The following is a 23,528-nucleotide window of genomic DNA, read 5'->3' as shown; positions in this document are numbered from 1 at the left end:
CTTGAACCTGAGTCCCCTGCCTTTCGAGCACAGAGTTTTAGCCACTCGACAGCCAGGGAAATCTCAAAGGGTTGACTTTTAAGTGCCAGACAGCCCTATCCTTTGACATGTAATTCATGTGACCCACTTTCTCCTTCCTGTGTCCACCATGTGTCTGGGGAGTCTAAATCTACAAAGAAGCAATGAATATAATAGTCAAGAAGGCTCTGGAGGTAGCCTGAATCTGAGTTCTAGCTCCTTGGTCCTTACTCTTCCTGAGCAAGTGACTTGGCCTCTCTGAACCTGAGGCTCTTCCTATGTAAAACACAGTAACAGTATCTATTTCAGTATAATCATGAGGATGAGATGACTTAATTCAAATAAAGTAGGTAGAACAGTGCTCTTAGCATTCAATGTTAGTGGTCTTAACATTCAATAAATATTGTATCTAATAATATACCTGCCCCAACTTTGACTGGGAAGGGGTACATGCCCCTAAGGGATATGAGGTCCCTCCCACTGACCTACTGAAGAAGCTTTAGGCATCACCCCTTCCAAAATACTTTTATTAAAAAAAAAAAAAAATCATTACAAACAACCAAAACAAACAAAAACACCACAAAACCCGCTTTTCTTTTAAATAATGCGGCATGGAGCAGTTTGGTTTCCACCCTATTGCACGTGGTCCGGCCTGGTCATGAATCAGGAGGCTGCTGGGAATGGGGTCCTGCGAAGGAGGTGGGGTTCAGCCTGGGGGAGGAGGCCAGCCTCTCCCACTACCTGGAGGTGCCACGAGGCAGAGGCTGGGTTTCCATAGCAACCAGGTAGCACATCCCTGTCATCCTTTGACAGGCCCAGCTTATCTTCCCTGAGGCCCCAGTGGACACAAGGGGAGTCGGAACTAGAGGGAAAGGCAGAAGAAATGTGGAAGTGGGAAATCAGACTCCCGGAAACAGAGTCTCATTAAGGCATTTGGAACAGATAAATTAATTCAGGAAGACCCACCTTCACAGAAGGCTGCGATAACCAGACACACACACACATGCAAGACAATTTGTGGAACCCTGAAGTGGGAGGAGAGGAGGCCACTGCTCAGAGGCCCCATCAACACACACACACACACACACAGAATTGCATCCAGGGAGTCAGCCCACCAAGGCTGGGATGAGGAAGGAGCCCTCCCCCGCCCCCCATCAAAGTTTTAGGATCCCAGAATGATTTCCATGATGTGATCTAGTTCATTCCATTCCCAGGACCCTGGGGCGCAGAAAAGGTTGTGAGGAGGTTCTGGTGGGACCATTGCAGGCTCCTTTTCCACTGCGGATGTGTCGATGTCCAGGAAGAAGTCATCCAGGCCTGAGTCCCCCAGGTACCGGGAGCTCAGAGCTTCTAAAAAGACTGGATCGGGCTGGGGAAGCACTTCATTCTGGGGGCTTGGGGGAGCTGCTGGATTCTGAGGTGGCTCAGTCTCATCCATGGAGGTCTCCAGCTCCCGGAGAATAGAGCCAATGGTTGCCGACAGCGAGAAGTCCTCCTCGCCCAGGAAGAGGGGCTCTGGGGGCAGGGCAGGTGCAGGAGTCAGGCAAAGTGCTGCTTGGAGCTGCTGGAGGGTGTTGTGGATGAGGACGTGCCTGCGAAGGCTGGGTGCTCGGGGGCCCAGGCTTCGCTGGACTTTGTCTAGGGAGATGCGGAGCAGGGCTTGCTGGTAGCTCCGCAGGCCTGCTGGACTCCAATCCCACTTCTCATCCTCTTCTTCCTCCTCCAGATCTGAGTGCTTCCTCTTCAAGCCTCCTACCATGATGCCCTAGGGAGAGAAGAGGGGCAAATAAGACACAGCAGGGCTAATTCAAATCCCGAATCTCTAGTATGACTGTTGTTGATTTGTAATGATCCAAACTTCAGCTTCTGCATCTAAAAATGAAGATAGTACGAGTCCCACAAGGCTAAGAAGAGTCGTCAATGTATGTGATTAAGAAAATTAGACACCCCCCCCCAAAAAAAAAAAGAAAATTAGATCCTAGGACTTCCCTGGTGGTCCAGTGGCTAAGACTTCACATTCCCAACGTAGGGGGCCCAGGTTTGACCCCTGGTCAGGCAACTACATCCCAATGCCGCAACTAAAAGTTTGCATGCCGCATGGAAGAGAGAAGATTCACATGCTTCAACCAAGACCCAGTGCAGCCAAATAAGCAGATAAAAAAACACAAAAATACAAACCCCTCCAAAATCTGGACTTAAATACAGCTGGGTTTGAATCCCACTTACTTGCCCATGTTGCCTCAGTGAGTTTAACTCCTTGAGACTCAAATTTCCTCATCTGCGAGATGAGGATCCTAACTCAAGTCCCCCTAAATCTTAAAGCTGTTCTTTCCACAATACTCTTTTCTTCAAGTGTGACAAATACAAGACAGGTGCTGAGCACAGAGATATGGCCCTGAAGCAGAGAATCCTGGGTTTGAATTCTGCTTTTTCACACTGCTCAGTTGTGTGATCTTGGGAAGTAATGTGACATCACGCACTTTAATGAACGAGAGTTAACTGCTATTATGAAATATTTTTGAGTGCCTGCTACATTCCAACCACCTGGAGCCCTGTTAAGGCACCTATCTGTGAAGACACTTCTTTCACATGGAAGATATTTCTGTCCATGCCCTCATCCTAACTGGGAGCGCGCCCAACGACAAGGTATGGGGCCTCCCTCATTCCCTCTGTTGAGGCCTTCAGGTTCCCCCCGGGAGAGCCCCAGAGGAAAACTTGCTAGAACTGACTCACGCCAAGCCCCGCCCCCACCAGTCCATCCAACCAGATCTCGGCCCTCTACAGGCCCCGCCCCCTCTACGGTTCCCCTTTCAGCCTTCAGACACGCCCCAATTTGGCCCAGGGGCTTCTGGGAAATGTGGGCCAATAGCCACCAGGTACACGAACTGACGTAGAGCAAGCACTACAACCCCCGGAGGGCTCCGCACGCCGCAGGGACTAGCCTTCCCCGCCCTACCCCCCCGGGGCATGCGCACAGGGGCCCAGGGTACGTGGGGGAAGGGAACCCGGACGTCCAGCTGCCTGGCGATTGCCAAGCCCCGCCCTCCGCTGCCTCCTGGGCTGCGGGTCTGAGCTCCACGCCCTGAACACCCCTCCCCCACTCCAGACTTTGGCTCTAAAACTGCTTTCTCCCGGCCCTTTGGAACCGCAGAAGGTCCTGGATTCTTCGCTCAGGCTGCTCTCGGGCCCAGAGACCCAGGCCCCCAGCACGACGCTCAAAGACTTACAAATGCGCTCCGATTCACTCCGTTCGGGACACTAAGTATCTCAGTTACGAGACCGTCTCCCGTCAACGTTCCTCTATTCTCCCGTCTTTTCGACTTCACCTCCAGTCTCCCACTGTGACTTCCAAGACCCGCCAGGGAACTCTCCCCAGAGCCCGCTCTCCTACACTGCGTCTGGGAGATCAAGAGTCCTTGCCCCTACTTCTCTCGCTTCTCCAAATGTCCAGGATCCCAGCCCAATCCCTCACACCTTTCCCTAAACACTAGAGGCCCGAATTCAACCTGTCCCAGAGACCCAAACTGTCCTAATTTTTAGTTTCCTACCCCAAAATTTCCTTCTCTAGTTTTCTCGCTTCTCCAAACACCCTATGTCCCAGCTTCAAACTTCCTACACTTGAAGATTTTGCCCCCCACCCCCAAAACTCTGTCTTCCGTGCAAGGATCTCGAAACCCCAGTCCCTAAACCCTCTCTCCAACCCCTATTATCACCCTGAATCTGCGCCCCCTACTCTCGCTCATACCCCGCCTCCACAGCTCTCGAGGGAGCGCCTCCACAACTCTCGAGGGAGCGCCTCCACTTCCCTCAACTCAAGGCAGATCCTAAGCCAGGTAGCCACACCTCACCTCAGCTGCCAGGTTCGCAACAACCACCTCCGGGAACGCCCGCGGCTTAGCGACCCTCCAGCGTTAGGTAGGGGCCCCGTTCACCTCCCCCGGGCCTCTCACCCTGGTCTCAGGCCCACCCAGCTCCGCCCGGGAGCCGAGCCGCGAGTCACGATTGGCTGGAGTCTTGCCGGCCGCGGGGCGCGGATTGGCTGGGCGGGGCCACCCGCTTGTCGCCAGGAGACGCCCCACCCGCCCTCCCCTCCCTTGCTTCGCGGACCAATTAAAGGATTTCGACTAGCCTGCCGGGGCCACGTCTCTACAGAGTGGAGGGCACATCAACGCTCTTTCCTTTAACTTAGCTACTATCTTCACTCCAAGATTGTCATCTTTGCTCTCTGCGATCCCTTTATACCAGGCCAGGACCGCGTTGCAAAGCAAGAACTGGCTGGCACTCCCCACTCCACCCCGCTTTCGGGGCGGGAGGGGCTGAACCTCTCGCTGAGGCCGCGCCCATTGGATTCAGAGGGCGGACGCAGCGGGGAGGATGACGCATTGACGATCAGCCAATAGTTTGGCGCGGCCTATGTTGCCGGGGCGATCGCAGCCCCGCCCCTCGCCTCCCGTGTTCTGCCCCTCACACTTTAACCGAAGCCTTCTTCTTATAAGGACTTCTCCGGCCTGTCTTCTGGTGCTGCCTCGTGCGTCTTCCTAATGCCCCGTCTTTCCGCTCTCAGGGTGGCACGTCTGCTGCTGGAGACTGGTTTATGGCTCCCCACTGTCATGGGGACAAAGTTCAATCTCATTTTTGTCTCAAAGCCCTTCAGGTCTGGCCAGATACAATCTCCTGCTTGCTCGCTAAAATCCTGCCACACCCTTTGACTTTCTGTATTTCTAAAATGGCTTCAAGTGCACTCCACCACCAAGAACACAGAGATTCTGTTTTCTTCCCTGCTTTATCCTCAGCGCCTACAACAATCCCAGATACATAGCAAGTACTCAGAATTGGAAGGGGGGAAAAAAAGGCCTCTGGATCTTTAAACTTGCATCCCCATCCTGAAAACACACCCTCATTCCCCAGAACCCAAAATTCTCATTAGAAACTCATTCCAAAGGATTCCTTCTCTCAGAAGCCCCCCATTGAAGCTCCAGGATGGGTTGGGGCCCTTTCTGGGCTCCCATGGTGTCCTGTGTTTTTCCCCATCCCGGCTCTGACTCTTCTGCCCCTGCCACTGCATCTTGGCCCTGGGCTGTCACTATCTAGACTGTGGACCCTCTGATGACATATACCAAGGTTATCTCAGGCTCCCACTGCTTGGGCCACAGCATCACCTCCCACAAGGCTGGACACAGTGAAAGTTTGTAAAATGCCCAATGTGATTGAAAGAAATAAGAGGGCAGAAACATAACAGTGCTAGTGCCGGGAAAGCCTGAACCAGCCTTGTCCCACCCCTACACGTTCTCGCCAAGGGAAGAAGGCAGTTTTCTCCAGGCCACCCCTGGGAAGGAAGGTTTAAGTTTCCTCAGGCCAGTTCTCACTGGCTGGAATTTGTTAACCAAGTTGTCCAGCTGCTTGCAGAAGTGCAGAATTGGAATGGATTGAGGGTGGGGTATGGACGGGAGAGAGATTTGGGAGTTAGGTGGGAGGAGGCTGGAGGTAGGGAGAGAGGAGTGTCTTGCTCAGGCCTGGGAGAGGTGTCTCTGGGGAACAAAGGTTGGGGAGAGTAGATTCCAAAGAGGGACATGTTTAGGAAAGGAGGGGGGGCAATTCTTCACCTTCCTCCTCTCAAACTTGCCCCTCCAGGGTTCCCTTCACAGGGTGACACTAGAACCCCATCTCCAGGATATAACCCCAGGCTTCTTCCTAGATGCCTCCTTCCCCTCACCAGAGAACTGTCCACTCAAGACTCTCTCCCACCCACTCTCCCTTCTCTACCTCTGGGCACCTGGGTTCCCAGCCTCTGCTCTTTCATCCTCTGATCCATCTTCACACAGTTGCCAAGGGAAGCTTTATAAAATACAAATCTGACTGAGCCCCCTCCCTGTGTCTCCCCTGCTCCACTCCTTGCACAACACCTTAGACTGAAGTTTAGACTTTTTACAATGATTCTGAATAGTTTCGTGTCCTTTGAACAGGCTCTCTTGGGACTGATCGCTCTTCTCCTCCAAGCGAAAGTGAAAGTGTCTGTTACTCAGTGGTGTCCAACTCTTTGCAAGCCCATGGACTGTAGCTCACCAGGCTCCTCTGTCCATGGGATTCTCCAGGCAATACTGGAGAGGGTTGCCATTCCCTTCTCCAGGGGATCTTCCCAACCCAGGGATAGAACCTGGGTCTCCTGCATTCCAGGTGGATTCTTTATCATTTGAGGCACCAGGGAAGCCCTCTCCTCCAAGCAAAGTGTTAGTAACTGTAGGGGATAGATTTGAGTTCTTCAAAGGCACCAGGTGCTCTCCAGTCGCCTGGCTCAAGTGGTATCTTCTGCCTAGAATGTCATAATGTCTTAGAACCTTCTCCCGGCTCATTCTCACTAAATCAGGTTTCAGATGGGACATCTGCTCTTCCACAGAACCCTGTCTGCACCTCAAGCTGGGTCCCTCAGCCCTCTGTGCTTCCTCCATCAGAGTTCTGGCCACTCTGTTGTCACTGGCAGGGGCAGGACTGTCTTCCCCCCTGGACTGTGAGATCTATGAGGGCAGTGTCACTGCTAGGTCCACATAGTCACCCCTGGGTCCCTGGCACAGAACCAAGAGAGGAAGTGAATGAATGAATACCCAGGAAAAGTCTCACAGAGGCAGACAGAGACACTGAGACACTCAGATAGATGTGGATCCTCTAGAGTAATCTGAAGCTCTTGGCTCTAGTTTTATTGCCCCCTTTCTTTGTTCTCTGTTTCACAGGATACTGTCCTCCCGGACAGGGCCAGAGCCCTATTCATACACATGGGAGGGGTAGGTGCTGTGCCCGTCGTACTCATCAGTGGTGAGGCAGCGCAGCATGAAGTGGCCCAGGTCGTGTTTGGAGATGACCCTCGAGGGCCCTCGTCCATCCAGGGTCACTGTGTAGGCCCCAGTCAATGGGTGGTCTCCTGCAAGGTAAAGACAGAGGGGCCAGGTAAAGCAGATGACCTTTCCTCTCCCCCAACTTGTGATCACTCCAGTGACATCCCAGGGTGTCTACAGAGTGCCTAGCTCAGATGGTAGAAGATGGTATAAGAGCTGGGCTTCCCTGGTTGTCTGGTGGTTCAGAATCTGCTTGTCAATGCAGGGGACTCAGGTTCAATCCCTGGTCCGGGAAGATCCCACATATCTCAGAGCTACTAAGCCTGTGGTCACAGTTATGGAGCCCAAAAGCCTAGAGCCCATGCTCCACAACAAGAGAAGCCACTGCAATGAGAAGCGCAAGCACCGAAGAGTACTTCCAGCTTGCTGCAACTAGAGAAAGCCAGGTCACAGAAAGGAAGACCCAGAGCAACCAAATAAATAAATTGGAAAGGAAAAAAAAAGAGGAAAGAAACATACACTGTCACCCATGTGGCATTCCTGCCAAAAATATTTAATCTGAGCCCGTAAGACAGGAATTTCTGTAATGACAGAAATCCAGAATGTGGAATATTTTAAAAGATATCTGGGACAACAAAATCCTACTATTTAGCATAGGGAACTACATTCAATGTCCTGGGATAAACCATAATAGAAAATAATATTAAAAAGAATGGATTCAAGAGGGAGGGGACACATGCACACCTATGGCTAATTCATGTTGATGTACGGCAGAAATCAAACCAATATTTTAAAGCAGTTATCCTTCAATTAAAAATAAATTTAAAGAATGGATATATATGTAAAAAGAAAAGACACCTTGCCTGTTATGTTTCATGTTAAAAAATAATTTAAAAAAATGATATGGAGGATTGTTCTAGATTGAAGGTGACATGCCAACTAAACACAACACATGATCCTGGATTGGATCCTGATTTTGAGGGGAGGGGAAGGTTGGGAGATATTTTTTGGCAATTGGGTATGTCTGAGTACAGAGTGGATACTAAATGATGTGATAGAGTAAATGTCAATTCCCTTAGTGCAATAACCGTACTGGGGTTTGTTTCCAAATACTTCTTCTTGGAAGATGCCTACCAAGAGGTTCTAGGAGTAGAGTGTGCCAATGTAGACACACACATTTTAAAAAATGTATGTATATACACTACATATATATTCACATAATCACACATGTACATTGTGTGCTAAGTCATTTAAGTCATGTCCAATTCTTTGCAGCCCCATGGATTGTAGCCCAGACTCCTCTGCTCATGGGATTCTCCAGGCAAGAATGCTGGAGTGGGTTGCCATACCCTCTTTCAGGGGAATCTTCCCAACCCAGGGGTCAAACTCGTGTCTCTACATCTGCCTGCATTGGCAGGTGGATTCTTTATGACTGGCGCCACCTGGGAAGCCCCTACACATGTATTCACACAAACACACATACACATTAGCTGCACGCATAAATGATAAACAGATAGATGGGGAAAAGAAACAAGCCAAAATGTTAACAAGTGAACCCAGATGAAGGGTTTATGGGTAATTCTTAAACCTTGAATTTCTTTAACTTTTCTGGAGGTTTCAAAGTTTTCATACTCACACAAAAAAAGAACTAAAAAAAAACCCCCACAACTTCATGTTAAATAATTTTTAGGCTTAATCTCTCTGAATATTCACTTTAAACCTGGGAGGTCAAGAAGTAATATGAGCCCTGTTTCGAGATGAGGAAACTGAGGCTCAGAGGTCACAGGCCTGAAGTCTACACAGCGCTGGGGCTGGAGCTCTCCTTGGCTTCTCCACCATGCAGCCTCACCGCTGATTCACAGCTCAGGATTCTCATCTCAACAGGGTCCCTGAACTGAACCTCAGCATCGAAGCTTACCTGAACATCTGGAGGGTGGTATACGAGCCACCTCCTCCTCCAGGCAGAAGGCACACAGGCAGGCACAGAGGAAGGAGATAACAGTTCCTGACTCAGGCCTGGGCACTGCTGTTCCCTCATCCCAGAATGTCCTCCCTTCCCCCAGACACTCACCTGCTTCCCTCCCTCAGGGCATGCAGCCGTGTCCTTAGAAAGCCTCTGCTCTAAGCAGCACCCCATTACTCTCTTCACTGAACTATTAACGTATGTTTCTTCATTCAGCATAGCACCATCCATCTATCTTTCGTTTGGGCTTCCCTGGTGGCTCAGATGGTAAAGAATCTGCTTGCAATGCAGGAGACCTGGGTTCAGTCCTGGGGTTGAGAAGATCCCCTGAAGAAGGGAAGGGCTACCCACTCCAGTATTCTTGCCTGGAGAATTCCATGGACAGAGAAGCCTGGTGGGCTACAGTCCATGGGTTCCAAAGACAACTATTAACTTGCTCTTTCACATCTTTGTTTTGTCTCCCCCGCTAGAAATGTAAGCTTTGTGAGATCAGAGACTATGTCAGTGATACTTGCTTTATTTTTTTGGCCTCATCACGCAGCTTGTGGGATCTCTGTTCCCCAACCAGGGATCAAACTGGGCCCTGGGTAGTCAAAGCCAGTGAAAGCTTGGAGTCCTAACCACTGGACTCCCCGAGAATTCCCATTGGTACTTGTAATGGTGGCCAGGTGCACACCTCCTGTGCAAGAGACATTTGTAAGTGAACAAATCTCTCCCTCTGACTTTGGGTCTCTCAATGTGAATTCCAGACCAGGGAGGGGTAAAGAGGGTGTGGTTCCCTCCACAGCACCACCTGGAGGCAAGGCATCTTCCCTGGTATTAGTTCATTTCACAAATATTTACTGAGCACTTATTACAAACCAATGGCTCAGTGGAAAAGAATCCGCCTGCAATGCCAGAAACGCAGGAGATGTGGGTTCAACCCCTGGGTTGGAAAGATCCCCTGGAGGAGAGCATGGCAACCCACTCCAGTATTCTTGACTAGAGAATCTCATGGACAGAGAGACTGGCGGGCTACAGTCCATGGGGTCTGAGCCAAGAGTAGGACAGGACTGAGCCAAGAGTAGGACAGGACTGAGCGACTGAGCATGCACATTGTTTTACAATGTGTGTGCCAAGCCCTTTCTAGGCCCTAGGAGCACAGCAGTAATCAAAACAAGACAAAATCCGTGCCTTCAAACAAAGCTTCATACTTCACAATTCTAGTGAGGGAGACACACACTAAATAAGATTAAAAAACAAGGGAATTCCCTGGTGGTCCACGGTGACCACTTCGCACTTCCACTGCATAGGGCAGGGGTTTGATATCTGGTAGAGGCTCAAACAGTAAAAAATCTGCCTGCAATGCAGGAGACCTGGTTTCGATCCCTGGATCAGGAAGACCCCCTGGAGAAGGGAATGGCAACTTACTCCAGCATTCCTGCCTGGAGAATTCCATGGACAGGAGAGCCTGGCAGGCTACAGTCCATGGGGTCGCAGAGTCGGACATGACTGAGCATTAACAATTTCTTTCACTTTCAGAGTAACTAAGATCCCACAAGACGTGCGGCACAGCCAAATTAATACATGGGTTTTAAAAAGAAAGAACCGACGTGAAGTATAACTTCCCATCCCTTGAATGTGGGGCAGCCTCAGTATAACTTCCTTCTAATAAAGAGAGTACAGTGGAAGAAGTCCTGAGAGATTGCAATTTCAACAAACCTAGACAGCGTATTAAAAAGCAGAGACATCAGTTTGTCTACAAAGCTGTATAGTCAAAGCTATGGTTTTACCATTAGTCATGTACAGATGTGAGAGTTGGACCTTAAAGAAGGCTGAGCGCCAAAGAATTGATTGATGCTTTTGAACTCTGGTGCTGGAGAAGACTCTTGAGAGTCTCTTGGACTGCAAGGAGATCAAACCAGTCAATCCTAAAGGAAATCAGCCCTGAATATTCACTGGAAGGACTGATGCTGAAGCTGAAGCTCCAATACTTTGGCCACCTGATGTGAAGAGCCGACTCATGGAAAAGACCCTGATGCTGGGAAAGATTGAAGGCTGGAGGAGAAGGGATGAGGATGAGATGGTTGGATAACATCACATGAGCTTGAGCAAATGAGTTTGAAGGACAGGGAAGCCTGGTGTGCTGCAGTACATGGGGTCACAACTGAGCGACTGAACAACAACAGGGAAGGCCCAGCGAATGTCCCCAGAGGACTGGAGGGGGCAGGCTGGTGCTGACCCTGCAGTTGGCTCTCTGTCCACTCACCTATATGTGGTGGCATCACGGCCACGTACTTCAGGCCCGACTGCTGGAGTACCTTGTGCATCCGGACATGGTCATCAGTCACATCCTGCAGTCTTGGGGGCACCTTGGAAGGGTCCCACAGTAGGAAGGCTGGGGGGACACAGGGCAAGATCAGACAAGACTTGAGGACAGCCTGGCCAGGCCCATACCCCGCAGGTCTCCTGCCAGAACATCTCCCTGCAGGAACTCATTACTGCCCTTCAGTTGTTCCAGGCTTCTCACCCCACCTGCTCCTGTCCGCTGTTACCTCCTGCCTAGACCATGGCAGAGCCTCCTCCCTGTTCTCCTGACCCTACCCCTGCACATCTGGGACCCTACCCCGACCCCACCTCACTCAGAGAGAGAGCAGAGGCCCCATCAGGGCCCCGGGGCCCCACTTGATCTGATAGCATCAGCCCCCTGGCCTCACCGCCCAACACTCTCCCCATCACTTGCTCTGTTGCAGCCATGCCCCTGCCTCACAGTCCCTTCCTCTCCTCACTGCCCCCTCATGCCGTCTCCCTTCCCTGGGAGACAACAGGTATGATGGGACAGAGGTGAGGAGTGTGGGCGATGGAGACAGACAGCCTGGCTCCACACCCCAGCTCTGCCAGCTGCAGGCTGTGTGATCTCGGGTAAGGCGATGGGCCTCTCTGGGCCTCCACTCCCTTGACTATAGACGGGAGGCGGTAAGAACAGCTGCAATTCACTGAGCACCTACGATGTGCTGCCATGAATGGAAGCACTATCAAAGGAATTCTGAGAGGATTAAGTGGCATTCGTCTGTAAGGTGCTCATATGGTGCCAAGCACAGAGTAAGTGCTCAACAAACATTGCTAGCATTAACTGCTCCTGTTACACACCCTGCAGCCTTCTTTTCAGATTATTCAGGAAGGGCATCTCTTTGTAAATTGGGAGCTCTTTGAGAGTAAAGACCTGGCCCATGTATCTAAGGCTCTGTCACTTCCTCTTCCATGCTCTCCCTGACCCCTTCTTAGGCTGGGTCAGACACCTCCTCTGAACCCCCAGCGTCCTCTAGGCTTCCCCCATCCCAGCTCTGATCCCTTTCCCCATGCTCCCCCCAGGTCCTGGCCTTGACCCCTCTGCCTGTGCCCCGACCCCCATCCTGGCCCTGACTACTCTGGCCTGTCGCGGTTTGATGATCACGCTGTTACCACTTCCCTTCTATTCATGAGACCCATGAGTGCAGGGCCCAGGTACCATTCAGCAAGGTTCAGATGCAGAACTGGTGCTCAATAAATGCACAGCAACTTGCAGTAGCTCCAATGCCACCTTGTAGAAACCCCGGGGCTGCCTGTGCAGTACCCAGCTCCCACTCCTCAGCCCCAACCCCTACGATCCTGCCACCCACCCGAGGTGCAGGCCACGACCTTGTCCACGCCATGGGCCTTCATGGCCGCCACGATGTTCTGGGCACCCTCGGACATCATTGTGGTAGGACCTTAGAGGAGACAGAGAGTGGCTGTCACTGGTGGGCGGCGGCGGTGGCAGGGGTGGCAAGGGAGGGGCTGGGGGCGGGGGCGGCGCTGGGGGCCGAGGTGCAGGGGTGGGCCGCGGGCAGAGCGGGGGCTCAGTACTGAGGTCATTGCGGGTGCCCAGCAGCACGACGACAGCATCTTGCCCAGCCACAGTCTTGTCCACGTCTGCCGGCTCCCGGACGTCACCCACCACCACGTGGGCCGGCTGGGGCCCATCTGAGGGCAGCCTGGAGGGGTCCCGCACCAGCACCGTCACCTCATAGCCTGCAAAGAAGGGCAGAGAGGCAGGTCAGTCGGCTTGCAGGCTGGCACTCCTAGGCTCCAGGGGCTGGTCCTGGAGGGTGCCATGAACCCCCAAATCCATCCCCCAGGTCCCCTGTTCTGAGACCACGATCTTCAAACATTTTTGCTGGCATACTCACAGTTGATATACATACAGTTGATTGTTAAAATAGGGTGATACCTCCTGCCAGTTCATAAATAATCTGCTCTAATGCCTTTCTCTGCCTCTCATCTCCTTGACTTCTCCACTCCCTTCTCCCCCCACAACTAAAGGGTTAATACTCATCATCACACTGGTCTGTGTCCCCCGTCCATGGTCCTGGAGGAAGCTGAGGCACCTCCAAGTATGTTCATCATTGGGTTTGGTCCTCCAGGCCTCACTTCTGAAGGGCTGGGTCCTGTCTTGCATGCACATGTGCGTGCTAAGTCGTTAAGTCGTGTCCAACTCTTTGTGACCCCATGGACTGTAGCCCACCAGGCTCCTCTGTCCATGGGATTCTTCAGGCAATAATACTGGAGTGGGTTGCCATGCCCTCCTCCAGGGGATCTTCCCGACCTAGGGATCGAACCCGCATCTCTTACATCTCCTGCATTGGCAGGTAAGTTTTTTACAACTAGTGCCAACTGGGAAGCCCTGGGTCCTGTCTTAGTAGTCATTTATTTTGAATATTGTTTTGGCATGTCACCTCCCAAAGGAATTTTGGATAACTCCGTGTTCCTTGGCCCCACCATCACACACACAAATACTCCTTTTTAAAGTTTATAACCAACAGGGACTTGCCTAGTGGTCCAGTGGCTAAGACTCCGTGCTCCCACTGCAGGCACCTGGATTCAGTTCCTGGTCAAGGAACTAGATCCCAGGTGAGACAGCTAAGAGTTCACATGCCCCAACTAAGACCTGGTACAATCAAATAAATAAATAAGTTTTTTTTTTTTAATCAAGTTTACCAGCAACATATTTCTTTCTTTGTTTTAGACAATGGCAAAATATATTAATGTTTATGCATATTGAAAAAAAAAAACAGTAGTTGTAGTCTCTGTCATGGGCTGAATGCTTGTGTCATATGCTGAAACCCTAACTCCCAATGGAATGGTATTTGGAGATGCAGCCTTTGGGAGGTAATTAGGTTTAGATGAGGTCATGAAGGTAGATAGAGAGTAGGGTCCCCATAATGAGATTAGTGTCCTAAGAAGAGGAAGGGGCTTCCGTGGTGGCTCAGTGGTAAAGAATCTGCCTGCAAGGCAGGAGCGACAGGTTCCATCCCTGGGTCAGGAAGATCTTCAGGAGGAGGGCATGGCAACCCCCTCCAGTATTCTCGCCTGGAGAATCCCGTGGACAGAGGAGCCTGGCAAGCTGCAGTCCATGGGGTCGCACAGAGTCAGAGATGACTGAAGCAACTTAGCATGCTTGCACGCAAGAAGAGGAAGACCAAGGTACTCTGTCTCTACAGTGTGAGGACACAGCATGAAGGCAGCCATCTGCAAGCCAGGAAGCAGGCCCTCACTAGAAACCAAACCAGTTGGTACCTTGATCTTGACCTTCCCAGTCTCTGGAACTCTGAGAAATGAGTGTTGATTAAGCCACTTGGTCTGTGGTATTTTTGTTATAGCAGCCTGAGCTGATTAACACAGCCTCTAAACAGCATTCTCGTGAAAAATGAACCAGAGCTCCTTGAAGAAATGGCTGCTTGCTGGGCCCGGGCAGGGAGAAGACAAGACGAGCCTGGAACATCTGTACCACCAGCTATGTGAAGTTTAAAGAATGGTGAAGTGAAGTCAAGAGGACACAGAAGCCATTTGAAGGGGTTCTCAGGACCAATCAGGGGCAATTTGATTTGTCCCAGAGAATACAGATGGCAAAGAATGGAAGCACATCAAATATATAAAAATATGTGAATTCATAACGATAACTAAGAAAGTTCATTGGTCATCACTGGTAGCTATCAGAGGATTAATCTATTGTTCTGAAAATGATAAAGGAAAAGCAAAACCACAAAATTGTCCCAGTTTCCTTGATACTTGTCATCATATATTTAAAAAACAAATAATTAAAAATCTGTATACTCTGGGGCAACGATGATAATAGTGATACTTAGTGGCTTCCCTTGGTGGCTCAGTGGTAAAGAATCCGCCTGCCAATGCAGAAGACATGGGTTTGATCCCTGATCTGGGAAGATCCCACATGCTCTGAAGCAAGCAAGTCCATGTGCCACAACTATTGAGCCTGTGCTCTAGAGTCAGGTAGCCACAACTGCTGAGCCCCAGCGCCGCAATGACTGAAGCCTGCGCGCTCTGGAGCCCATGCTCTGCAACAAGAGAAACCGCCTCCATGAGAAGCCCACTCACAGCAACTAGAGAGTAGCACCCTCTTGCCACAACGAGAGGGGAAAAAGAAGTCGTTGGAGCAACGAAGATCCAGTACAGTCAGAAATAAATAAAATTTAAAAATAAAGATACATAATATTTATAGAGCACTCACTATATGCCAGGTGCCAAGTACTTTATATTTATCAGCTTATCTAATTGTCAAAGCAACCCGGATTTTGAATTCTATCTGTCCCTACCGCTAGCTAGCTGCATGACACTGGGCAGGCCACTTAACCTGTCTGGCCTTAGAGCCTTCATTTGTAAAATGACACCAATAATAGTCTCTGCCTTATAGGGTTGATGTAGGTTTAAATAGTATTCCTAAAAGTTTAAAGTGGTTGGTTGATTTTTGACAAGGGTGCCAAGACAATTAATTCAATGGGAAATGAAGAGTCTTTTCAGCAAATGGTGCAGGGACAACTGGATATCCATGTGTAAAAGAATAAAGTTGGATCCCTACCTCACATCATATATGAAAATTAGCTCAAAATTATCAAAGATCTAAAGGTAGGAGCTAAAACTGCAGTCCATGGGGTCGCGAAGAGTCGGACAGGACTGAGTGACTGAACTGAACTGAAAACTATAAAAATCCTAGAAGGAAAGTGAAATTGCTCAGTCATGTTGGACTCTTTGTGACCCCATGGACTGTAGCCCATCAGGCTCCTCCATCCATGGAATTTTCTAGGCAAGAGTACTGGAGTGGGTTGCCATTTCCTTTTCCTTTTCCTAGAAGGAAACATAACCATAAATCTCTGTGCCATTTGATTAGGCAGTGGTTTCCCAGCAGTGACACCAAAACCACAAGTGACAAAAGGGAAAACAGATTCACTGGACATCATCAAAATGAAAAATAAAAACTGGTGAAAAAATGAAAAATGAAATGGAAAAAAAAAAAAAGCTTCCAAGGACACTATCAAGAAAGTGAAAAGACAACCCACAGAATGGGAGAAAACTTTTGCAAATCATATATCTGATGAGAGACTTGTATTTAGAATACATAAAGAACTCTTACAACTTGATAGTAAAAGATGAATATTAAAAACTGAGCAAAAGATCTGAATAGACATTTCTCCAAAGAAGATAGACAAATGGCCAATAAACGTATGAAAAGATACTCAATGTCATACAAATCAAAACCATAGTGAGATACTATTTCATACCCACCAGGAGGACTATAATCAAAAAGACACAATGACTGTCCGCGGGCCTGTAGGGAAATTGGAACCTTCATACACTGCTGATGATGTTGAATGATGCAGTTGCTTTGGAAGACAATCTGGCAGTTCCTCAGGTTAAACGTATTGTTACCCCTGTGATCAGTTGTGTCCAACTCTTTGTGACCCCATGGACTGTAGCCCACCAGGCTCCTCTGTCCATGGGATTTTCCAAGTAAGACTAGTGAAGTGGGTTGCCATCCCTTTCCCAAGGGATCTTCCCAACCCAGGGACGGAACCCACACCCCTTGCGTGTCTCATGCGTTGGCAGACGGATTCTTTACTACCACACCACCTGGGAAGCAATTGTTACCCCAACAACCCAGCAATTTGACTCCTAGGTATACGCCAAGAGAAATGAAAACATGTGTTCACACAAAACCTGTACATGAATGTTTATAGAGCCATCACTCATCATAGCCCCAAAGTGGAAACAACCCAAGTTCCCATCAATGGAATGGATAAATAAAAGTGGTATAGGGAGGAACTTCTCTGGTGGTCCAGCGGCTAAGACTCCGTGATCCCAGTGCAAGGGGCCTGGGTTTGATTCTAGTCAGGGAATTAGATCCCACATGCCTCAGCTAAGACCCAGCACAGCCAAAGAAATTTAAAAAAAAAAAATTTTTTTTTAAAGTGGTATAGGGACTTCTTGGCAGTCCAGTGGTTAAGACTTCACACTTCCAGTGCAGAGGGTGCAGGTTTGATCCCTGGTCAGGGAACTAGGATCCCATATGCCACACGACACAGCCAAAAAGTAAAAAAGAAAGAAAGAAAAGTGGTGTAGGCAAATAATGTAATGGTGGTGTTCTGTGCTTAGTCGCTCAGTCGTGTCCGACTCTCTGCAACCCCATGGCCCACCAGGATCTTTTGTCCATGGGGATTCTCCAGGCAAGAAAACTGGAGTGGGTTTCCATGCATGCCCTCCTCCAGAGGATCTTCCCAGGAATCGAGCCCAGATCTCCCGCATTGCAGGCAAATTCTTTACCGTCTGAGCCACCAGGGAAGCCCATGAATACTGGTGTGGGTGGCCTATCCCTTCTCCAGGAGATCTTCCCAACCCAGGAATCGAACCGGGGTCTCCTGCATTGCAGGCAGATTCTTTACCATCTAAGCTACCAGAGAAGCCCAACACAAGGGTATTCAACAATAAAAAGAAATGACACATATGCTACAATATAGATGAACTTTGGAAAAATTCTTTTTGCTAAGTGAAAGAAGCCAGTCATAAAGAGTCACATGATGTATGTTTCCATTTATAAGAAAGGTCTGGAACAGGCAAATCCATATAAACAAAAAGTAGATGAATGATTGCCTAGGGCTGGGGAAGTGGTTGAGCAGGAAAATGGGGAGTGACTTCTAGGGGTTTCTTTTTGTAGTGATGAAATGTTCTAAATTGATTGTGATGATGTTTGCATGAGTCTGTGAATATGCTAAAACCCATTGAATTACATTCTTTAAATGGGTGAATGGTATTGTATGTGAATGATAACTTAAAGTAGCTATTGAAAAGATGCAAAATGAAAATAAATGAAAAGCTTAGAGGAGTGTCTGGCACAGAAAAGAGGGCTCTATGAGTGTTGGCTGTGACCAGGCCTTTCCATCATCTCACAATTGTATTTCCTGGCCTGGTCTAGTCCTGCCTGGGATCCTGGCATGTCTCAACCCCTCCAACCCACACTGCACATGGTAGCCAGATAGAGCTTTCCACAGTTATATCAAAGTGCCCTACAACTGCCCTGGGGGTCCAGTAGCTAAGACTCCATACTCCCAGGGCAAGGGGCCCAGGTTTGATCCCTGTTCAGGGAATTAGATCCCACACGCTGTACCACAAGATCCTGCCTGTTGCAATTAAGTCCCGGTGCAGCCAACATAAATAAATTAATTAATTAAAAAAAAAAAAAACCAAAAACAAAGTGCCCTTGGCTCAGATCTCTCCTTATCCACCCCCCACCCCAGTGCCTTAAGATAGTCATGTTCCTTATGATAGCCTTCAAGCCTCCCCTCTACAGGCCCCCTCCATGTGACCTCTCCTCTCCAGACTGTACGGGAGCCAAAGCCCTCTTCACTCACTGCATGTCTTTCAGTTCCTCAAACGCACCATGCTGTCTCCTGCCTCCTGGCCTTCGCACATGCTCCTCTGCCTGAAGCACCCTTACCCTCTTTCTCCAGCCAGCTGTGCTTCCTCTGTCATGGCCCTATTTATGCTGACCAACCAACCGCCCTGTGGGTGCAGGGGCTGTGACATACTCAACACCATCTCCTGGATTTTATTATTATTTTTTAATGGCCCTGCCAGGTAACATGTGGGATGTTAGTTCCCCAACCAGGAATTGAACTTGTGCCCTTGGCAGTGGAAGCGCGGAGCCTTAACCAGTGGATCATCAGGGAAGTCCCTCCCCTGACTATTAAATCAACACAAAAGCACAGGCTATACTGCCCCAGGGACCTGAGTTCGGACTGCAGCTCCACCTCTCCTTTTTTTTTTTTTTGACTGCACCGCATGGCCTACAGGATTTTAGTTCCCTGACCAGGGGGAACCTCAAGCCACTTACAGTAGAAGCTTGGACTTTTAACCACTGGACTCCCAGGGCATTCCTCTCTCCACCTCTTACCGGCGGAGGAACCTCAGAAAACACCTTTCCTGATTGGTCCCCAGTCTCTTCTCTAAAGTGAAGATCAGGGCTCTCCTGGTGGCTCAGTGGTAAAGAATCCGACTGCTAATGCAGGAGACACGGGTTCGATCCCTGGTCTGGGAAGACCCCCACATGCCTCAGAGCAGCTAAGGCCTCAAGCCACAACTGTTGAGCTTGCACTCTAGAGCCCGGGAACCCCAATAACTGAGCCCAAGTGTCGTAGCTACTGAAGCCGGAGCGCCCTAGAGCCTGTGTTCCACAACAAGATAAGCCACCGCAATGAGAAGCGCATGCCCTGAAACTAGAGAGTAGCCCCTGCTGGCCGCAATTAGAGAAAGCAGCCATGAAGACCCAGTGCAGTCAAAAATAAATAAATAATTTTTTAAAAAACTAAATAAAAAACTAATATTAAAAAACTAAAAAAAAAAAAAAAAAACTAAACTAAAAAAACTAAAATGAAGATGATAGTCTCTAGCATGCCCATTCCTTTCATATGGAATGCTGGTCTCAGACACATTGGGGAGCAACGGGGGCTTTCAGGGTGTCAATGGAGTCACTGGTTAACTACCACCGTATTAGTAAAACGGATCCTAGTAAATTGTGGGCATTTTGGAGGAGAAACGTTCTCACCAACATGAGAGCTCTGACGCAGGCTCAGCACGAGAGTGCCCATCAGTGGGACATTATTGGTAATTGTGCTAGTGCCAAGTCGCTTCAGTCGTATCCGACTCTCTGTGACCCTATGGATGGTACTCTGCCAGGCTCCCCTGTCCATGGATTCTCTAGGCAAGAATACTGAAGTGGGTTGCCATGCCCTCCCTCCAGTGGATCTTCCCAACCCAGGGATCGACCGGGTGTCTCTTATGTTTCCTGCGTTGCAAGTGGGTTCTTTATCACTAGAGCCACCTGGGAAGCCTTACTGGTGATTAGAGACATTTACTGAGAGCCTCCTAGAGAATTCCCTGGCGGTCCAGTGGTTCAGACTGCATGTTCTCACTGCCGAAGGCACAGATTCAACCCCTGGTTGGGGAACTAAGATCCCACAAGCTGCAGGGCCCAGCCAAAAAAAAAAAAAAGCTTTGTATGTGCCAAGGGCTGTGCTAAGCTCCTTCCACTGACGAGTGACTTAAAAAAAATTTTTTTTTAACACAACTCACATTTAAATTTAAATAGCCACAAGTGGCTAATGGCTACTATGTCAAACTGTAGTTTTAGAATTCACAGATTTTGCCCTTTACAAAGAACACAAGCATTTGTAAGGTTATTTCCAAACTTAAAAAAAATTTTTTTCTTTCTTCCTTTTTTGATTAAAACAAATCTCTTTATTTTTTTCCATTAAATTTTATTTTGAAATAAATCCAGACCTAGAGGAAAGTTGCAAGATCTAGATTCTCATATTTGCTTTATCTTTCTCTCTGCATGTATACACAACACATACATGTAACATGTATAATTATATGTATATGTATAAAGTTTTTTCCTAACTATGTGAGAGTAAGTTGCAGAAATCATGCCCCTTTTAAGCTTTTTTTGATCTCAGCCCTCCATTCAAAGTAGATTTCACTAACCCCGAAAAACACAAACTTATACATGTATAACTGAGACAATAGTTTCATAAAACCAGTATTTAACATGTGATCCATTCCGACACTGTTATTACCCATTAAATATATTTCAGAACCCTCTATGATCCGCAGTTTGAAAACAGCCCTCAGATTCCAAAAACCTCACAAAGTAGGTTGTATCATATGCCCATTTGGAGGCTGGGGAAAGTAAGGCAAGTTTAGGTAACTGGGCCAGGATCACACAGCTATAATCTATATTCACTCAGCCAAGGAGTGTCTACTGAGCACCAGCTCTATGCTGGACGGGCTTCCCAGGTGGCTCAGAGATAAAGAATCTGCCTGCTAATGCAGGAGATTCGGGTTCAATCCCTGGGTAGCGAAGATCCCTGGAGAAGGAAATAGCAACCCACTCCAGTATTCTCATCTGGGAAATCCTATGGTCAGAGGACCCTGGCGGACTACAGTCCATGGGGTCGCAAAGCGTCAGACACTACTGAGCGACTAAGCACTGCACACCACATGGGCACCAGAGTCTGTGCCTTCAGGACTCAGTCCTACAGAACCACTGAGGTCAGTAAAAGCCTAGTTCATTCAAGCATTTCCTTTTTCTGATGGGGACAGGGAGGCTCAGGCTCACTGTGGCTCTGAAGAGACCTCTCAGAGCCACTGTAAGAAGGCAAGGGCTCCCCTAGGCCTCAGGTACAGCCCATACTTCCTGGTGCAGTCCCAGCTGTAACCAGCAGGGAGGCTAAGTGAAATTTTACAGAATCCAAGATTAAGAGAAAGGTAGTAGTAATCTGGGAATCCAAAACTCACAGTGACTCAGCATCTCTCAAATTCTCCCTCTTACTTCCTCCCCGAGAAATGTTTATCAGCAAATTTGTTTCTCCTGTTCCCACAAGTCAACATCCTCACTAGATCTTCCCTGAGGAGGTGGAGAGAAGTGGGGCTAATGGGGAACTTTTGAGTCACAATCCCTCTCAGGCAAAGTTGGGATAGGAGGCAGCTGAGAGTGGGATCCTGGCGGCCTCCACCCTTTGGGGGCACCCAGATAGTCAATATCTTCAGAGTCACTCAGGCCAGCAAGGGTGGGGCTGTATATCTGGACAGGCCAGACTCTGCTGGGGGTTGGTGAAGTTGGGATGGTGGGGGCTGGGTCCTGCTGCATGATACTTATCCCCTTTCCTGTGGGGCAACTCTGAATTTTCAGCCCTCATTGACTTTCCTGGGGCTCGTTTCCCCAAGTCTTCACCCTTGTCTCCATGATCTTCTTTCCATTAGGTACTCATAGCAACCCACTCCTCAGTTTTTCAGTTTTGAAATCCTTGGTGCTCAAACCAAGTGCTGGAGGGCTCTCAGCGGTTAAGAGCAAGTGTCAGGTAACAAATTCCAGCACTGTCCCTTTCCAGTATGTGACACTGGGCAAGTCACTCAGGGAGACTCGGTTTTCTCTCATTTGTCAGGTGGGGTGATACTAGTTCCCACCTCACATGAGTGCTATGAGTATTCAACACGTATGGCGAGAGGGCAGTGCAGGGAAGATGCCTCATGCCTGGCTTAGCGACGCCCTTGCTGGGTGTGCAACCACCCACCACCATCACCACCACCACTACCACCAGCACACCAACTGCCTTTCATAAGAGCAATGGATGTAAATCTGTCACTGTAAAACAGTCCCCCAGCCTCCCAGGGCCATTTCGTTTCCCTTGGGACTCAAGATAAAACTGGACGTCATAGCGTCCCCCATTTCTGCCCCCGTGGCCACCAGCTTTGCCCTCTAGGTCCTCGCACACCAAGGCACGATGGCTCCAACCTCCCTGGGCCCAATCCCACGATGCCTAAAGTTCCAGCTGTGCACCCCGCGACATTCCCTGCCCGTCCCAGCTCATGCCTGCTTGCACCGCCTGCGCCAGCGTGGTGAGCCCGGTGTTGCCGGTGGCGCCGAAAAGGGCAATCTTCTTGACGACCATGCTGCGGGATCGTGGGGGCGCGAGGCCGCGGAGTCGCAGGACACGCGGGAACCGACTGGCTGCCTGTTCCCCTCGCGTCCTTTCCTAGAGGGAGGGACGGGGCGGGGCCGCCTAGAAGACCAACCCTCAGCCCGCCTCCTGCCCCACAGCGCGGCCGAGGGGAGGGGCCAAAGGCCACGCCTCCAGCTGAGGACAGAGAGGGCGGAGCTGGAGACAGCTCTCCTGAGGCCCAGCACCGCCCCCTCCGCCCGCCACTTAGCCCGGAAGGCATATCTGGCGGTCCGCGAAGGTGGACGCAGAGCACCGCCTCCGCTCTCTAGCCTCCCGGGGTGGGGCGGGGCGAGCGCGGGCCTCGCCCACAGTTCTCTGCTCGTTCACGCCTCCTTTCTCACGGCCGTGAGTCTGATCTGGGGCTCACAGAACGCCCCACAGCCTTCCCGAGGCGACAGGGGAAGAAAGTGAGGCAGGACAATGTGGGTGCGTGAGGGTGACACTAGCTGCGTGTCTATGTGCCCGTGTTGACCCCGTGTGTCTCTGCGAATAACCCCAAGGGAGAGCATGATCGTGGAAGACACTGGTGCCCTCTGTGTAAAACACCGTATTACGGTGTGAGACTATGTGTGACACCACGTGTGGAAGGCACTGATGCTCTTCCTCTTTGACCTTGTGGTGACGCCGGTGGATAGTGTGACCGTTTGTGATACTACATGCATCCATGACGCTGGGGGATACGGTGTGAGTGTGGGACATGTGTGAGTTGTGATATACGGGAGTGTGTGACTCTTCGTGTGTGACTCTGTGACATCATTTGAGTGTGGCTGTGGGTGTTACTGTTGTGAGGTTATTTGTGACCTGTGACTGTGTAACGTGTGTGTGACGGTGCAGGACGTGTGACTCCGATGTGAGTGTGTAACAAGTTTGAGT

At 49.7% G+C, this 23,528-nt stretch overlaps 2 protein-coding genes across 3 annotated transcripts; both read right to left on the bottom strand.

Annotated features, from left to right (window-relative positions):
* Positions 1 to 527: 527 nt before the first annotated feature.
* On the bottom strand, positions 528 to 4,416 carry SERTAD3 (SERTA domain containing 3). Of its 2 annotated transcripts, none has more exons than XM_043436446.1 (2): positions 3,867 to 4,416; positions 528 to 1,783 (listed from the first exon to the last, which is right to left on the bottom strand). In XM_043436446.1, exon 2 carries the CDS (start codon positions 1,775 to 1,777, stop codon positions 1,181 to 1,183), a length of 597 nt encoding a protein of 198 aa, XP_043292381.1. In that variant the 5' UTR covers positions 1,778 to 1,783; positions 3,867 to 4,416; the 3' UTR covers positions 528 to 1,180. The 2 variants fall into 2 exon arrangements, with proteins under 2 accessions (XP_043292381.1, XP_043292382.1); XM_043436447.1 differs by lacking the exon at positions 3,867 to 4,416 and adding an exon at positions 3,246 to 3,662.
* Positions 4,417 to 6,666: 2,250 nt separating this feature from the next.
* Positions 6,667 to 22,710, bottom strand: BLVRB (biliverdin reductase B). Its single transcript, XM_043436445.1, has 5 exons — positions 22,526 to 22,710; positions 12,673 to 12,837; positions 12,447 to 12,536; positions 11,057 to 11,185; positions 6,667 to 6,931 (listed from the first exon to the last, which is right to left on the bottom strand). Exons 1-5 carry the CDS (start codon positions 22,602 to 22,604, stop codon positions 6,774 to 6,776), a joined length of 621 nt encoding a protein of 206 aa, XP_043292380.1. The 5' UTR covers positions 22,605 to 22,710; the 3' UTR covers positions 6,667 to 6,773.
* Positions 22,711 to 23,528: the final 818 nt, after the last annotated feature.

This window comes from Cervus canadensis, chromosome 18, assembly GCF_019320065.1.
Source record: "Cervus canadensis isolate Bull #8, Minnesota chromosome 18, ASM1932006v1, whole genome shotgun sequence".
Lineage (NCBI taxonomy): Eukaryota > Metazoa > Chordata > Mammalia > Artiodactyla > Cervidae > Cervus > Cervus canadensis.
The sequence above is the reverse complement of the archived record's forward strand: the minus strand, read 5'-3'. Positions and strand labels throughout refer to the sequence as shown.

Excerpts from the sequence above, each read along its gene's own strand:
- SERTAD3 (XM_043436446.1), bottom strand. The coding sequence starts at position 1,777 with ATGGTAGGAGGCTTGAAGAGGAAGCACTCAGATCTGGAGGAGGAAGAA.
- BLVRB (XM_043436445.1), bottom strand. The coding sequence starts at position 22,604 with ATGGTCGTCAAGAAGATTGCCCTTTTCGGCGCCACCGGCAACACCGGG. Across the intron at positions 11,186-12,446 it reads GGTCGTGGCCTGCACCTCGG|CCTTCCTACTGTGGGACCCT; the intron begins GTGGGTGGCAGG and ends GTGTCCCCCCAG. Across the intron at positions 6,932-11,056 it reads CGTGATGCCACCACATATAG|GAGACCACCCATTGACTGGG; the intron begins GTGAGTGGACAG and ends TTTACCTTGCAG.